General features: G+C 32.7%; 1 protein-coding gene across 1 annotated transcript in view; it reads left to right on the forward strand.

Moving 5' to 3' along the window:
- Positions 1-17,531, forward strand: part of LOC132753588 (SID1 transmembrane family member 1-like) — a 50,703-nt gene extending 33,172 nt beyond the window's left edge. Inside the window, exons 17-21 of the mRNA XM_060744072.1 lie at positions 962-1,008; positions 4,166-4,271; positions 9,654-9,764; positions 11,146-11,259; positions 11,974-17,531. Coding sequence (XP_060600055.1) covers positions 962-1,008; positions 4,166-4,271; positions 9,654-9,764; positions 11,146-11,259; positions 11,974-12,036 — 441 coding nt within the window. The 3' untranslated portion in view covers positions 12,037-17,531. The remainder of the gene's footprint in view (positions 1-961; positions 1,009-4,165; positions 4,272-9,653; positions 9,765-11,145; positions 11,260-11,973) is intronic.
- Positions 17,532-17,746: the final 215 nt, after the last annotated feature.

The following is a 17,746-nucleotide window of genomic DNA, read 5'->3' on the forward strand; positions in this document are numbered from 1 at the left end:
CTCAAAAATTATTTGAGGTATCAACTTGAAACTTCATAAGTGGATAGATTTTACTGAGGAGGGATGCAGCACACAAGAATGATAACCTACCCTGCATTATTTTTCAGTTATTGCCCTTTGTTATTTTCAGCCATCAGTATTCACATAGGTTTCAAATCTGTAATCACTATAGCCATCAGTTTTCATTACCAAAAGACCTCTTAAAATGGAATTATTCTGCTCTACTACATATACATTCTTCCAATGAGCAAACACATTCGGCGGGGATGGCCATGTTGACATGGCTCTTGTTTTAAATAATTTTTTATAAATCATAATGTTAAAATAATGTACAAACAACAACTCTGATTAGAGATTAATATAAATGGCGGACAAGATATTTGGAATCACTAGAAATATTTCGCTGAAAGATGGAACACTATACCAATTCATTCGTGTAGATAGAATGGTACTAAATATGTCCATTTGCTTATAATTTAACATCTGTTTCATATATTGAAAATTTTAAGCTTGTTATAAGATCATAACAACCAGTATTGGTGTCATACCAGTATTGGTGTCATATCAATATTGGTGCCATATCAGTATTGGTGTCATACCAGTATTGGTGTCATACCAGTATTGGTGTCATACCAGTATTGGTGTCATATCAGTATTGTATTGGTGTCATACCAGTATTGGTGTCATATCAGTATTGGTGTCATATCAATATTAGTGCCATATCAGTATTGGTGTCATATCAGTATTGGTGTCATACCAGTATTGGTGTCATATCAGTATTGGTGTCATACCAGTATTGGTGCCATATCAGTATTGGTGTCATACCAGTATTGGTGCCATTTCAGTATTGGTGTCATACCAGTATTGGTGCCATATCAGTATTGGTGTCATACCAGTTTTGGTGTCATATGAGGAAACATAATCATGATAACAATCTTTATGTGACTTTCCTTCTTTTCAGAGCCGCATGATTTTTCTTATCATTGGAAATATTGTAAATTGGTCCATGTAAGTATTTGATAATTTTAGAACTTGTTATACAGTTATTATATCTTAAAAGTCATAATAATTTCTGTTAAAATTTTTTTATTTAACAGAATCTATTGCAGCAACAGTTAAAGACAGAAGTTTTAAAGAAAAAACATTACCTTCTTTTGCTTGAATTTAAACTACAAAATGTTTGCTAACAATGAACAGTAGTCTAGAGGCATTTTAAAAATATGGTGGAGTATGCAGTCCATTGCAATGCATATATCGTGTTAATCAAATGAAAGTACTTAAGGTGACAACAGACACTTTCCGTGGTACTCACATAAATGTCATTTAAACCAACTTATTTTAGTAATAATTGTTATTTATTTAATCTTTGTGCATTAAATGTCGTTGATCAACATAAAAAATAACATATTTGAAAAAAATGCCTTTGTAAATGATTTATTTTTAATAAAAATCCTAAAATTTTAAATCGTCATATCAAAGTCATTTTTTATTTTTTTGTCAGCAAACTTTTGGAAAATAAACATACTTATAATATCTGGGGAACCGTGTCTCAAATTTTTCTATCTTTTCTCAAAAAAATATTACGTAACGTCAAACATTTTATGCGACTTTTTTTCACCATACATATTACGTAATTAAAGATAATTAAGTCGCCTATTGAGCAAACAAAAATCCCTGACAAGGTTCCCTCCGTAAATAAATTCCCTTTCATGTGCTTTAAACCGCATGTTAATTGCTTGATTATTAAAAAAGTTATGCCGATTCAAAGTTAGTCCGACCCGCATCAAACGAAGTGTCATAAATCGGCTGTTCTCTCTCGGACCCCTACGTTTCACGCTAAATAATTGCATAATACACAAATATCGCACCAGAGAGGGTCACAAGTTGCGCTATCATACTCTAACAACATTTTATGACCCAGTGACATCTGACCAATTAAAAAGTTGCTGATTAATATTAGTTTATAACAGAAATTTCTTCAAATCTTAACGTGATTTACTGTCGGTCGCACATGTCACGTGACTTTCGGTAAAATTTGAGGCACTCGGTGGGGGGAAATGGAACGTATTTGCGCAACGCTAGCGGGGTATTTAATTGTTTCACTTTTGAAGATTATTATTATTATCATCAGAATTATTATTATATTATACCAGTGTCACTCTGTCTGTGTATTCGTGTATGAAATTCCATTAAAATATAAATTAAAATAACAAAAAACTGAGCTTCTGATGGTCTTTTAAAGTCCATGGTAAATGTAAAAATAAAAACGAGATATTATATATTTCTTCCTCCAAATTGAAATAAATGCTTGACATATTATAATAGAAATAAAAGGTATCAGTCGATCATTATGATCTGACCTTCATGACTTCTATTATCATGAAAATCATCTATGCACGGCATAGATATCCAGTTTCTACTGGGATATACAATAAATTCCATACTTTGTCCCAGGTTTATTAGTACTGTGTTCGATTTACTGGCGAACAATTTATTCAGAGCATTCACTGATAGTATATATTAATATCTTTTTTTATTGATTCATAGAGAAATGATCATCCTTAAACAATCTAAAATGGTTTAGAAATTTGTCAGGGACACCTTACCACAAGTCATATATAGGCGTTCACATAAAAAATGTTGTCTGTTTTTGTTGTTGTTTTACTTGACATTGTTAGAAAACGAGGTTGAATGTAAAGCAAGCCGATGAATCCGTACAAAAGTCCATAAACTCAATGTAATATCTATCAGATTAACGGGACAGACAAATTATTTTCACAAATTATGGATATTTTAGCAACTATATTTTAAATCGACCCGTGGTCGTGCGATTTGCCGCTATGCTTAATTATTTATGTTTCATACATTATGTTACGTACATTGGCCGACAATTTCTTATATTATAAAAATGCTTAATAAAAGGTAGACGATATTCATAAAAGATGTACGGTATTTGTACGATACATGAATCACGAGTAGTATGGACCAGTATGGACGGGTAATTCACGGATATATGGAACTACCGATTTCCCTCATTGATGCCTCAACAGGGGGCGGAGCGTTATCGATAATTGACAGGTTACGCGAATAGCAGATAAAAATGGTACAGGTACCGTTTTAAAACGTTTAAAAACACATTTTTTGGACTAACTGCTTCCAAAATTAAATCACGAATGTGTTCAGAAAAGGTTGATAAATCTACTAAGCAAAGAATCTCATTTTAGGTATTTTCAGTAATAATTGACTCCGTTGTCACCTTAAGACCTTTAAAGGTTAAAGTATACAAATGTAATACTATGTGCGCATAATTATGCCTTATTTTGATAAACCTGATACTTAAAGTGAGTATAATTCATGAACATTTTGGACCCAAAAAATTGACAAAATGTCCTTGAAAAGTCCTTAAAGTCTTTGAATAGTGTCCTTTAATTTCTGTATGAACCATTAGTAAGCTTTACCTGAAAGAGCCTTAATTAGATTTCTGACATCTTGGATAAGTTTAAGCAGTGTTTAATCAGCTCAGGCCAAGGAAACATCCATCTGTGTCAGTTATATGTTTTTTTTTTTATAATATTTTTTTTAAATAAAAAGAGTTATTATTTTCTTGTTTTTAATTCATACAAATTTGCTTCCCTTTTATAACCTGTTATGGGGCGTCCGTGGCCGAGTGGTTAAGGTCGTTGACTTCAAACCACTTGCCCCTCACCGCTGTGGGTTTGAATCCCGACAGGGACTTTGGATTCTTTCATGTGAGGAAGCTATCCAGCTAGCTTACGGAACGTCGGTGGTTCTACTCAGGTGCCCGTTCACGCCTGAAATAATGCACGGAAGGGCACCTGAGGTCTTCCTCCACCAGTAAAGCTGGAACGACGCGATATGACCTATACTGTGTTGATGTGACGTAAAACCCAAAACAAACAAACAAACAATAACCTGTTATGGTTATTTTTGTTAATTGAATTGTTATGTTGTTGGATACATATTACTCCGCAAGTTAAAACAATGTTGTAGTCACAGCATCACAAGATTATATAAGGAAAATCTTTTTTTTTTTAATTTTTTGAAATACATAACAAACAGTACATCATAAGAATGATGCAATCACATCTAAAAGTTAAGGTACATTAGAATAGCGGGATTAATTTGTATATATCATTTCATAAAGAGCTTTGTATGGAGGGCTTTCAGAACCATCAGATTTTGCCAGTCTTTTGCTGGCAGTGTTCATTGCAAATTTGGCTCTATACATGCTGTTTTATATATTTATGAAGGTAAGGTTTGTATTTCAACCATGCAATGTAGTTACATACCACAGCCTTCCACCCTGCACATTTGTTGATATCATCTAGCTAGTAAAGCACCAGTTTTTGGTAGCATTATGTTATTCTTGATAGAAACTTCACACTTATTTGAAGAAATATCTTAAAATTATGAATTGAAAATATTTTTGACAGGTTATATAGCCCAATAAAAACAATTGAAGCTTATATTACCCAAACTTCTTGGTGAGGGTTATATAACAGTTAAAGTTGTATGTCTATTGCCCTTTTTTTCTCCATGGCAAGTTCAGTCTACTAGCTGCTTAATTATACCCCCACAAACGAAGTTTAGGGGGGGTATATAGGAGTCAGCTTGTCGGTTGGTCGGTCCGTCGGTCCGTCCACATCATGGTTTCCAGACGATAACTAGAGTTTTGAGTGAGGTATTGTAATCAAACTTGGTTTATAGCAACCTTATGTGGAAACTCCGGTTGGTATTGCATCTGGACCCCCTGGGGCCAAGGTCAAGGTCACCGTTACTAAAAATAGAAAAATGGTTTCCGGACAATAACTAAAGTTAGGAATGAGATATTGTAATCAAACTTGGTATATAGCAAGCTTATATGAAAACCCCGGTTGGTATTGCATCTGGACCCCCTGGGGCCAAGGTCAAGGTCACCGTTACTAAAAATAGAAAAATGGTTTCCCGGACAATAACTAAAGTTAGGAATGAGATATTGTGATCAAATTTGATGTACAGCAAGCTTATATGAAGACCCCGGTTGGTATTGCATCTGGACCCCCTTGGGCCAAGGTCAAGGTCACCGTTACTAAAAATAGAAAAATGGTGTCCGGACAATAACTAAAGTTAGGAATGAGATATTGTAATCAAACTTGATGTACAGCAAGCTTATATGAAGACCCCGGTTGGTATTGCATCTGGACCCCCTGGAGCAAGGTCAAGGTCACTGTTACTAAAAATAGAAAAATGGTTTCCGGACAATAACTTAAGTTAGGAATGAGATATTGTAATCAAACTTGATGTACAGCAAGCTTATATGAAGACCCCTGTTGGTATTGCATCTGGACCCCCTGGGGTCAAGGTCACTGTTACTAAAAATAGAAAAATGGTTTCCGGACAATAACTAAAGTTAGGAATGAGATATTGTAATCAAACTTGGTATATAGCAAGCTTATATGAAGACCCCGGTTGGTATTGCATCTGGACCCCCTGGGGCCAAGGTCAAGGTCACCGTTACTAAAAATAGAAAAATGGTTTCCCGGACTATAACTAAAGTTAGGAATGAGATATTGTAATCAAACTTGGTATATAGCAAGCTTATATGAAGACCCCTGTTGGAATTGCATCTGGACCCCCTGGGGCCAAGGTCAAGGTCACCGTTACTAAAAATAGAAAAATGGTTTCCGGACAATAACTAAAGTTAGGAATGAGATATTGTAATCAAACTTGGTATATAGCAAGCTTATATGAAGACCCCGGTTGGTATTGCATCTGGACCCCCTGGGGCCAAGGTCAAGGTCACCGTTACTGAAAATAGAAAAATGGTTTCCCGGACTATAACTAAAGTTAGGAATGAGATATTGTAATCAAACTTGGTATATAGCAAGCTTATATGAAGACCCCGGTTGGTAGTGCATCTGGACCCCCTGGGGCCAAAGTCAAGGTCACCGTTACTAAAAATAGAAAAATGGTTTCCGGACAATAACTAAAGTTAGGAATGAGATATTGTAATCAAACTTGGTATATAGCAAGCTTATATGAAGACATAGGTTGGTATTGCATCTGGACCCCCCTTGGGCCAAGGTCAAGGTCACCATTACTAAAAATAGAAAAATGGTTTCCGGACAATAACTAAAGTTAGGAATCATATATTGTAATCAAACTTGGTGTTTAGCAAGCTTACATGAAGACCGCACTTGGTATTGCATTTGGACTCCCTGGGTTCAAGGTCACAGTTACTAAAAGTAGAAAAATGGTTTCCAGACAATTACTAGGGTTAGGAATGAGATATTGTTATCAAACTTGGTGTATAGCAAGCTTATATCAAGATCAAGATAGTTGGGATTGCAATAAATTGAAATAATTCTTTGTACACAGTGCTGATGGTACTTTATTTACTGTAGGTTTATTTCAAATTTTTCTTCAGACAACTTATTGTTCAAGAGTCAAAGTTGCTGGTGGGGGTATTAATCACCTTCAGTGATAGGTCTAGTTTAAGTAGTTTTATTTTGAAACCCCCATGAACTGGTTTTAGTTAAGTAGTAATTTAAGTGGTTTTATATTGAAACGCCATGAACTGGCTTTAGTTAAGTTGTAATTTAACCTTTTACCCCATGAGCATATTGCGAAAAATGGCCGTTTTCATTGAAAAGCCTCCTGTAACAAGTTCAAACTGCTATGAAACTATGAAAAATGCTTCAATACTAATGAAACTTGGCACAAATGTTGACTTAACCATAACCTCTGTAACAACATGCTCAATGGTAAATTTCCTGTTACCATGGCAACGGGGGGACGTCTCAAAATTGCCAAAAATCACTATTTTGCATTGTTTTTTTTCCATCAAAACTGATTTCAAAGTGCTGCAACTTCTCAATGAATTGAGATAGAGTAAAAGGCTTTTCAGCGTCGGTTACTAGTTACCCTAAGATCGACCTGAGGCCATTTTTAGCCTGTCACATGTCCAAAATTTTCTTGGCGATGAAGGGGACTCCGCCCCCCTTCAAACCCCCCAAACACAAGGGGGCACATCCCCCTTCTGGCAACCCCCTGATGTAATATTTGGATGGGGGACGGCGCCGAAAAAGTGGTCACTTTTTTTAACAACATTTCTCAAACGAAAAACAGGGTTTGGGGCGTGAAAAGGGCATTATTTCACTGTTTGAGGCCTCAAAGGGGGGGGGGGGGCAAAAAGTCGTCCAAACACGCTTTTATAAGGGAATAGGTTAAGTAGTTTTGATATTGGAAACCCACATGAACTACCAATGGATCATTCCAAATCCAAAGCAGATCAAATCCTTATAACAAATTTATCAAGTTAATAAACAAACATTTAATTTACCAAGCTATGGTATATGCCCATAATACTGTTGAAAAATGCCAATACACCAATGAGTCATGTATGTATATTTAACAAAACAAATATTGATTTTCCGAGAATGCTTTTTCCCTTTTGTCAATGTGGAAAATTCAGAAAAATTACTCCGGTTATAGGTAACTAGGTGTGCACTTTCAAGGAGATAAGTTTATTGCTACAAGACCAAAATAGTGTTCATAAAAGACCTTTGTCATTTTATTTAAAACACAAGAAGTCTGATTTAGAAAAAAATGTTTTAAGTGATTTTAGATGACAGGGGCTCAATACAGTTTTTTGTATAAAAACCTTCTGTTATATGGATGGTGATTTTTGAAAGAATAGTCTTCAGAACTGAAGATTTAAATCGGAACTTGACAAATTTAAACTATGATGAAACACACATTTGCATTTGTAAATATTAAATCATTGCACTTTATTTTTACTCAGATATCTATATACCTACACAATGTTTATCCCACCTTGGTATACCTCTATTTACAGAGCTATATATGGTGTTGCAAAAAACAAAACCTCAGACTTTGCCTCATTCCTGCTTACCATTTTCATTGCCAACCTTATTCTATATACAGTATTCTACATTGCTTCAAAGGTAAGTGAATATCCTAAATTATTTGTTCAAGGGAGACAACTCTTATGATTCTAATATCACTTACATACTTTTTTAGAGTGTGTAATGCCAAACAGTTGCATAATAGACATTAAGTTTGTCAGTGTGTTTTTTACTAATGAAATCTCCTGGACAGTGCTTTCTAGAGATTTTTTATCTCTTGGTAATAATTTATATGTGAGTAATATTTTATAATAAAGAAAAATGATAAAAATATTAACAAATTTCATGTTTAGAGATGATAGGGGTTGTTACAAGGAGATAATTCTTAAAGCTACACTTCTCCAGATTAGCCAAAATATTACAAGAAAATCAAGCTTGCCAAAAATGAGATTTTATGAAAAGTTAAACAATTCAAGATTCAAGTAATGATTTACATGCTCTGTGCCATTAAAGACTGATTTTGCAGTATTTAAGCATATTTCCACTGCTCGACTAACACATTAACTGCTGTTTTTTTGCATATTTTGGCCTCTATTTGGTAATTAATGATGATTTTGCAATATGATAACTTAAAACTTCAATTGTTCACTACACAATATTTTACTTTTAAACACAATTTCCTTATTTTCATAAAATAAGGATGAATTTGGAGGCATGCTGCTCTAATGTCAAACATTTGAATGATAAGGTTTTCTTCTACTTCTAAGAACAATGATGTTTAAAATAAAATATTTTATTTCTGGAGTACATGATAATCTACACATGAAATAGCATACGTTCTGGCAAAACATGAAATATTTCTTTAACCCTTAAAGGGACTCCACTGTGGTTATTTGGCATGACAGGACTGGAAATAATTTTTCCAGGTAAATGTTCTATTACATCCATTAGATGTAGGTCTAGCTCAATAACTTGTTTGCAAAATTTCAGATCGTTTGTTCACTCTGTTTTTCCTGAATAATAATTCTAATTGTGGAAAATGATCCAAAAATTGAAAAGCGTTGCAAGGCTTTTCACAAGAATAGCACAAAATATGATTTTCAATTTGTTTCTAAGCATATTTCTTAATTATCTTTTGCATATACATGTATTACTATTTTTAAGTGCCCCAGCTGATCTATGAAAAAAATCAAATTTCATGTTTTAGGCTTTTGGTCTTAAGTTGAGTTTCTTTAACTTCATAAATGAACTTGTTGACCCTGTCTGTTACCAATTTTGGGAATATAAAAATGAGAATTTGAAGCTGAACAGCCAACATTATGGACCCTGGTCTGTCTGCACTGTAAGCAAGTTGGCCTGGCTCTATACTGGCAGCAAAAGGCTGATCAGTTTCAGCAGGATGAGTGTTAAAGCTGCATGCCTCCAGATGAGCAAGAATATTTCAAGAAAATCAATAATAAAAAAATGTACTAAAACTAAAAACAGGTAAAGTAATTCAAGATCCAAGTTATATTTCACATGTTTTGTGCAGTTTAAGACTCATTTTGCTGTATTTTATTACCATATTCCTACTGTGTTACTAACACAGTAAGAGCTGTTTTTGCATATGTTGCCACTTTTTGGTAATTTTCTTGGATTTTAAGTGTCAATTGCAATATGTCAATTGCTTTATTTGTTCGCCTCACAATATTTAACTTTTAAATACGTTTCCAAAATTTTATTTTCATGAAAAATTAACATGAATCTGAAGGCGTGCTGCTTTAAATTGTATACTATTATTTTTAGTGGTGGGCTAAGGAGAAGATACCTCACTTGACGAAGGCTTTTATACTGATAGCTGGCGTAACATGGGGGTTTGCTTTGTACTTCTTTGTAGCACATCTAACTAGCTGGCAGGTATGTGAACTTAATGCTTCGTATAACAGTTTGGTCCTATCCATAGTACAAAGTTGATAATTTATATGTACATATATTAGTATATAGGAAAACAGTTTTCAATTGCATTGACTTTTCATGAAATAGACATTGCAAAATATTGCCAATTCTAATATGAATTAAGATTGCTTCTTACAATTTGTCTTAATTGCAAGTAACATTTCATTATTTGACACAACTACTGAACATACATGTGACATCCCGGCGGGATTTAAAAAAATCCCGATATTTCAACACTGATCCCGATTCCCGATATTACAGCTTGAATTCCCGATATTTAAAAAAAAATCAACATAAAAAAAATCAAACACAGCACCTGTATCTAAAATGTAAACCGTGCCTCCGGGCATTGATTGTTATCTGTCCATATCCTAAATTATAGCGGATTAAATGTTGAGTCACTAATTGACAGCAAGGTGACGTAATAAACAATCCTATACCCAAAGTTATTCTCACATGTTTAACTTATCACGTGTCGTGTGTCAATCAATTGACCTCTTTTGTAATTTGGCAGTAGGTATTACACGCTACGTCATCAAAACTACCCTGTAAATTTACATGTATGAATTCGGCTCAACCTTTGATTTTCTTTGATTAGTGCCGCACTGATAAAGATAAAAGGTGAGCAGAATCATTTAAAGTGGATCATTCAAAAACCTGTTCGAGATGTCTAATTAACCTATTTTTAGTGAGTGGGTAATTTTTTTGTTTTGTTTAGGAATTACACTATCATCGAGGCAAAAATGTGGATTTAATTAACGGAACGATTCTTGCATTTATTTTGAGTCTTCTACTTATGTTACGTTATTTAACTGTCAGAGTCTTATGTTCATGAATAGTTGTTGTACGTTTTCAAATAGCTTGTAGACAATTATTGAATGACTGAAAAGACAGATATAATTCTTCAAACTGAAAATAATGAAATGTGAAAATGTGACTGTTTTGAAATAGCCTGTATGACTACACTTATTTATTTATCTATTCATTTATTTTTTGGTGAAATAAATTAATATTGATCCACAAAAAAATCATAATTTAATGATTTTGAGGGTAATATAGATTCTTTGAACCAAATGTGCCAAACACGCTTTGAAATTCAAGTCGATAAAAAAAATCCAGTTTTGAGCCTCAAAATCCAGCTGAAAATCCAGATTTGGCCCATTTCATTTGTCACATGTATGACTGAACAGTTCTGGAAATTGAACAGATCAATGTAAGTTGAAACTTGTTTAGCCATTAATTTTAAATAAAAATGTTTAAGCTATGTGTACGTAAATACTGTATGTATTGTAATTCACGAACACATGATAAATATCTGATGTAAATTTGTGTATATTTTCAGCTGTCACCAGCCGGATCTCGGGCCGGGAACCAAGAATGTTCACTGTTCCAGTTTTATGACAAACATGATATCTGGCACTTCCTGTCTGCCATAAGTCTTTTCTTCTCATTCCTGGTAAGTCAGATCTATTTTCATGGCAATAATATTCTTTTGCTGATCTGAGCTATAATGTTCAGAGGTACCTGATGTCTACTATCTGGAATGAGCAGAGATATATTTCTGGACCCACTTCACTTGTGAAGTTTTCATAATCAAAAGATAAAATCCTGAAAAATTTTCTTGCTTGTATCACCATTTGCACTATTTTTTTTTAATTCTCGCCCCACTTTATCAATCTTTTGCTGTCAGTTATTAACAAAACCTTTTGAAAGAAAACTAAAATGTCAGAAAGTAAGGTGTTTGATATGTAGCATTAACTAATTGGCCATGGGGGAGTCCATGGCCGAGTGGTGAAGGTCGTTGACTTCAAACCACTTGCCCCTCACCACTGTGGGTTCGAATCCACAGGGACTTTGGATTCTTTCATGTGAGGAAGCTATCCAGCTAGCTTACGGAATGTCGGTGGTTCTACTCAGGTGCCCGTTCATGCCGGAAATAATGCACGGAAGAGCACCTGAGTTCTTCCTCCACCAGTAAAGCTGGAATGTCGCCAAATGACGTATACTGTGTTGGTGTGACGTAAAACCCAATCAAACAAACAAACAAACTAGTTGGCCTGTAGTTACAAAGTGTGGTAATAACCCACATTTGCCAAGCTCTGGAGTATCTCTATCATTGTTGACCTACACTTATATATCACTGTATAAAATGATCTTGTTTTACTTTCAGATAATACTCACCTTAGATGATGAGATCATCCTGATGAGAAGAGACAAAATCTCTGTGTTTTGATTGGTCAAAAATCAAGGAGAGAATTCTCTGTGTTTTGATTGGCTCAAAATTGAATTGACAATAAATATGCCCTAAGTGCCACATGAAATGCTTACCTTATGTGATATTGTATATTTCATTTTAGTGCTTTACTTAAAATTAAAACTCAAAACCTAAATTGTGATAAAGTTTTATTGTTAGGTTTAGGCTTACTTCATACTTGACATTGTAGTAAAATATAAAGTATTTGTAGCAAATGAGATATAAAATGTTATATATAAAATTTTACTGTAGATTATAAATATATTAAAATAAGTGTTAACTGTTATTCTATATTTACATTTAATTATTCTAGATACAGAGTGATTATTAGAGGTAAATCTTATAAAATAGAATTTATTTAATTTATTTACAGTAAGCTTTATTATGAAGATGGCTTGCTATTTATTTGACTTACTAGTACTGACCCTGTGTTCACTTAGATTTAGATTGACTCCACTTTGTTCTAAAATCCTTAAAAAATCCTTATTTTTATCCCAAAATAGCGTTATTTCTTTGCAAATTAGAAATCTTTTACATTTTGCTTCATGCACTGTATTATATATCCTCAGTAACCCAAGCTATTGACCGTATGCCAGTATCGATTAATGTAGCATATACGGAATGTGTACTGTGGGTTCCTACTGTAGTGAATGTGTATTATCTTATCCTTACGCATTACATTTTAGTGTCATAAAGTAATATAAATAAAATCAGTGCCACCTGATCCTGATCTTTTCTTTGTGAGCACAGGGAATTATGTCATATGAGGAAACATGGTGGTGACCAAAGTAGAGTTTGAACCAATGACCACCAGTTTAAAAGCCAGATGCCATAACCACTAGACTAGCACTCCCTTGTGTGATTATTGAGATAGTGCTAATTTAGAACCATTTGATTTAATATTTTAACATTCCATGATAATAATTGATTGATAACTCGAAATTGTTAGTGTCTGAATGTATTATAAGATGAGATAATCTTTAGTTACTGTGTTATGCTTTTTATCACATGATGTCTGTTTTATATTATATTTTGTAATATATTTCTTTATGATTTTTCTATTACTCATGTGTAATCTAAAACATTATGACGTCATTAATCATATGTAAAGTCAATAAATGACATCATTTTTCAAAATAACTTAATGTTTATCAAGTATTCAAAACAAATATTTTGTTATATGTACTTTAATCTATTTACATGTACCTGTATTAAGGCTACTGTTTTTTTTCTGTTTGTTTTTGTTTTGTGTTTGTTTTGGAGAAGATCAAATATTACAAAGTGAAAACAAATATTTGATTGCAAATCTTGTTAAGAGTATCAAACTGTTATTGAAAATATACATGAGTAGTCTCCCATTTACATTAGAATAAAAACTATATCACATAATTATCTTTACAATAAAGTGTCATAGTATTTTAGCTCGCCTATTTGCAAAAAAAAATCAGGATCTATCCAACTCAACTGCTTGATCACATTAGTTGTTAAAGTTTAAGCGTGCAACCTCATTTCACTTTAACAGGTTAGGTAATTCCAACATTTCCAAGCATGGATTTTTACTGAATAGTCTCCCTTTGTGAACTCGGGACATTAATTATTAAGGTTTTGAATCTTATGATTCCACAAGCAATGGAGGTTTATGCTGATAGTTGTAACTCACATATCAAGATATACGGATACTTACTTAATCATTCCACATACCAAACTACTTCAAATATACCAGAATTGCTTTTGTTTTATATTTGTAATCAATTACTGGGAATAGTTAAGTGCACTGTCCGTGTGACATCACTTGTTAAATATGCATATCTGAAAATGAGTTCATTATCCGGCAAGCTGACAGAAAAATTTACTCCTTGATTCTTCTGCAACTCTATGATAAGTAAAAGTGATTTAAAAGCACTTAATAGTGCTTTACCGTCAGCTGCTTTCAAGTTTTCCTTACTACCTTAAAATATATTTAGAGCATTGATGAAACTATTCATTACTTTTATGTTTAAGTCAATGTGAAAATCCTAGGCGGTGCCATGATTTTACGGGAATATTACATACCTCAGGATATAGACATTGTTTCTATGATATTTAACATTCCATATTGAATGAGATGATCTGAAAATTGTTAAATATTTCTACACAAAAAAATATTAATCTGCTTAAAATATTTAGCTTGAATAAATACTTTTCCATAGTTATAAAGGGTAATTGTTAGGCTTGGTGAATTTGTGTGTCTGTTTAATATTTTTACATTATAAAGAACCGTGTCATGACAAAACCAACATACAGTGCGTTTGCGACCAGCATGGATCCAGACCAGCCTGCGCAGTCTGATCAGGATCCATGCTGTTCGCTATTAGTTTCTCTACTTGTAGTAGGGTTGGTAAGCGAACAGTATGGATCCTGATCAGACTGCACGGATGCGCAGGCTGGTCTGGATCAATGCTGGTCGCAAACCCATTATGTTGGTTTTGTCGTGACGCGTCTCATATAAAGAACCTCTATCACATCATTTTGATATCTCAAGTATCAGGATATTTTGTGATTTCTATAGAATGAATGTTTTATTTTCTGTGTGTAATACGGTAGACACTAAATCTTTCAAACAATTCGTCAGTTTTAGTGAAATTTTCAAAAAATTAGTACTGACTGAGTAGTGAACTGTCAGATCATGATGGCATGGATGTGCAGGCTGACCTTGGTCTACACTGGTGGTATGGATAGATTTTATGCCACCAGCAGGTTAAAGGTTTGAACATTTTGTGGCAGTAAAGTTCCTTTTACTGATAAGTTTTGTAATTGATGGTATTTTTTTGTAATTGATGGTATTTTTTTTATATATATATTTAAAAGTATATCCTTATCCATGGCAAATGTAAATATTTATAAAGTGCTCTCATGCAGCTAAAGTATTATATTCAATTATAAGTAAACTTTATGAAACTTGTGAGTGCTACCATCAATATTGGTCAGTGTTAAGCCAGACCAGCCTGCACCTCTAGAAATACCTGTAGCCAGGCAGAGACCTTAAATCATACTATAGCACTAGTTTAATTCCATAATAAACACAATTGACTGGATTTCACCCATGCCTTGATTAACAGGTGATTAGAGGTAATAGACCACTATTGAATTTCGTAATTTCAGAACCATTGCATGTCCTTATTATTTTATTCCTATGTATGTTTTGGGTAGTCAGGCAGTTTATTGCATGTACAACCTTCAAAAAGTTGCACACACATGTCAAAAAATTGTTCTTATATATACAGTAATTATAGTATCAGATAGAAACAGCTGATTGTCAGTAAAGGTAACTAACCTTAGATTAAAAACAGATTTTCAGATCAAACATGAATGAAATGATTTGAGCCGCGTCACGACAAAACCAACGTAATGGGTTTGCGACCGCGCAATCTGATCAGGATCCATGCTGTTGGCTATCAGTTTCTCTAATTGTAATAGAGTTGGTAAGCGAACAGCATGGATCCTGATCAGACTGCGCGGATGCACAGGCTGGTCTGGATCCATGCTGGTCGCAAACCCATTATGTTGGTTTTGTCGTGACTCAGCGCAAATGATTTTATTTTTATTCCAGTGTAAAATTTAATCCTCGACTTTGTGTAGAAGCAAGGAGATTAAGTAATAAATGAAAACAGAGAGTCTCCAATTTGTTATGTATTTGAGCTTGTTACAGCCAATGCTGTAATAATTTGTACAGAATAAAGCTGAGTTGCATAGCAAATCATTGAAAAGCAAAAATAAAAGGATTGACTTGAAAAAAGAGGGCATTTATAATCCTTACCATGCCGAATATTTCAAATGAATTTGTTCATCTTTCAGTCATGCCAAAAGTATTCAATATTTTTAGTAAATATTTCAAAATAAGTACTGACTGAATCATAAACAGTGCAGACCATGATCAGACTGCATGGATGTGCCCACAGATCTTGGTCTGCTGTGGTCGCATGGATAAAGTAATGTGCCACCAGCAGGGTAAATGTTAAAGAGAAAGAGTTTAAATCTTGTAAAGGGGAAAAAATTCAGTACCCCATTATGCCACTGTTATGTTCACTTTATTAGTGTTCCATTAATAAATTTTGTGTCAGGGATTAACTTGTAATTATTTAGTCAATATTATAGGTGTAGTACTCACAGCTTTTAATAAGAAAAATGTTATTTATTATTGTATCCTAAATATTTTAATTCATTCTAATATTTACTATAACATTGTTGTATTTCCTTTATTTAAATCAAATTATTTCATGTTTCATAGTATGCAGATTTTACTAATACCGTAGTATTTTGAAATTTATGTATTTTATTTTTTTTACTTTTATTGATATTAATTTATGTTTAAGAAAGTTGTTTAAAGAATATGATTCTTGGTGTTATCAAAAAATGAATGTCAAAATGTTTACAATATCTTATGATTTTTGAAAGCATGTGTTTTCAACTCAACATTAAAACCTCAAAATTTGGAAAATATGTTGACCGATAATATATAAGTGTTATTTCAAAATGAAATGAAATCATCTGTGTTTAAAAAATCTTTATTCCATAAGAAATAACATTGTCGTAAAATAAATTGATGAACATAATGACTTCATTTAATTTTCACCTTTTTGAGCAAATTGAAAAAAATGTAATTATATTAATAATTTTTCATATTGTTATAAAAGTACATAATTATTATGTATTTTATGAAAAGTTGTAAATGGTTTTGCAGGAAAATTATTTATTACATGTATTTATAAGAATAAATATTTATACAAAATATCCTTTTGTTCTGTTCTATACAAAATATATCAATTTTTATTGCTTTGGACTATTTGGTGTACATGATATTTTAATTTTCACCTTTTTATGCAAATTAAAAAATAAATTTCATAGAAATTAAAAGTTTGTGTTATACATGTATAAATAGATATGTGTTCCATGAAAGTTGTGAAAAGAAATTTACTATTTATGAAAATAAATATTTCTACAAAATATTTTAATTATTTATTGCTTTATTCTATATGCAGATAAAGTTTAATTGGAATATAGACACAAGTCAATAAATAAGCACAATAAATGACAACTGCACAATGCAGTATCATATCAAGTATATCATATAAAATGCTTTATAAATTACATTTTCTTATTACTTTAACCTTTTATTGGTGTAAATTTAATCTCTTCTATAGTGTCATACCAACAAATATGATTGTGTAAAGAGATTTAATTTCAACTTGTCTGTGCAAGTGTTAATTTATTCCCTGTTTTATTGTTACATGTATCTACAAAAGTTTCATGAGAATTGGTTTTTATGGTATTTTATGTATTATGACCAATTGTATAAAAGAAAGGCAGAGGATTTAGATTGGGTATTGTGTGATAAACATTGTTATGTTTGTAATCCATTTAGTTGTAAATGCTTTCTCTCTTTTTCTTTGATATTATATCTTATGTTTCATGAAATAAAGTGTGTGAATAACTACTATTCAAATAGTTGGTCTTATTTTTACATTTTTTTAAATAAATTATTATGAACTACATTTTTGTCAGTCAGAACTTTATTTAATTTATCTAATGAATTAATTTATTTAAAAAATAGTGAAATTTACTCTAATTCATGAATCTGGAATATTAAACAAAAACAGGTAATAATGTACTTTCACACTTTGTTTGTTTGCCATTATACTTAGTTACTCAA

The sequence above is a fragment of the Ruditapes philippinarum genome, unplaced genomic scaffold, assembly GCF_026571515.1.
Source record: "Ruditapes philippinarum isolate M1 unplaced genomic scaffold, ASM2657151v2 ctg7457_1_1_1_1, whole genome shotgun sequence".
Classification (NCBI taxonomy): domain Eukaryota; kingdom Metazoa; phylum Mollusca; class Bivalvia; order Venerida; family Veneridae; genus Ruditapes; species Ruditapes philippinarum.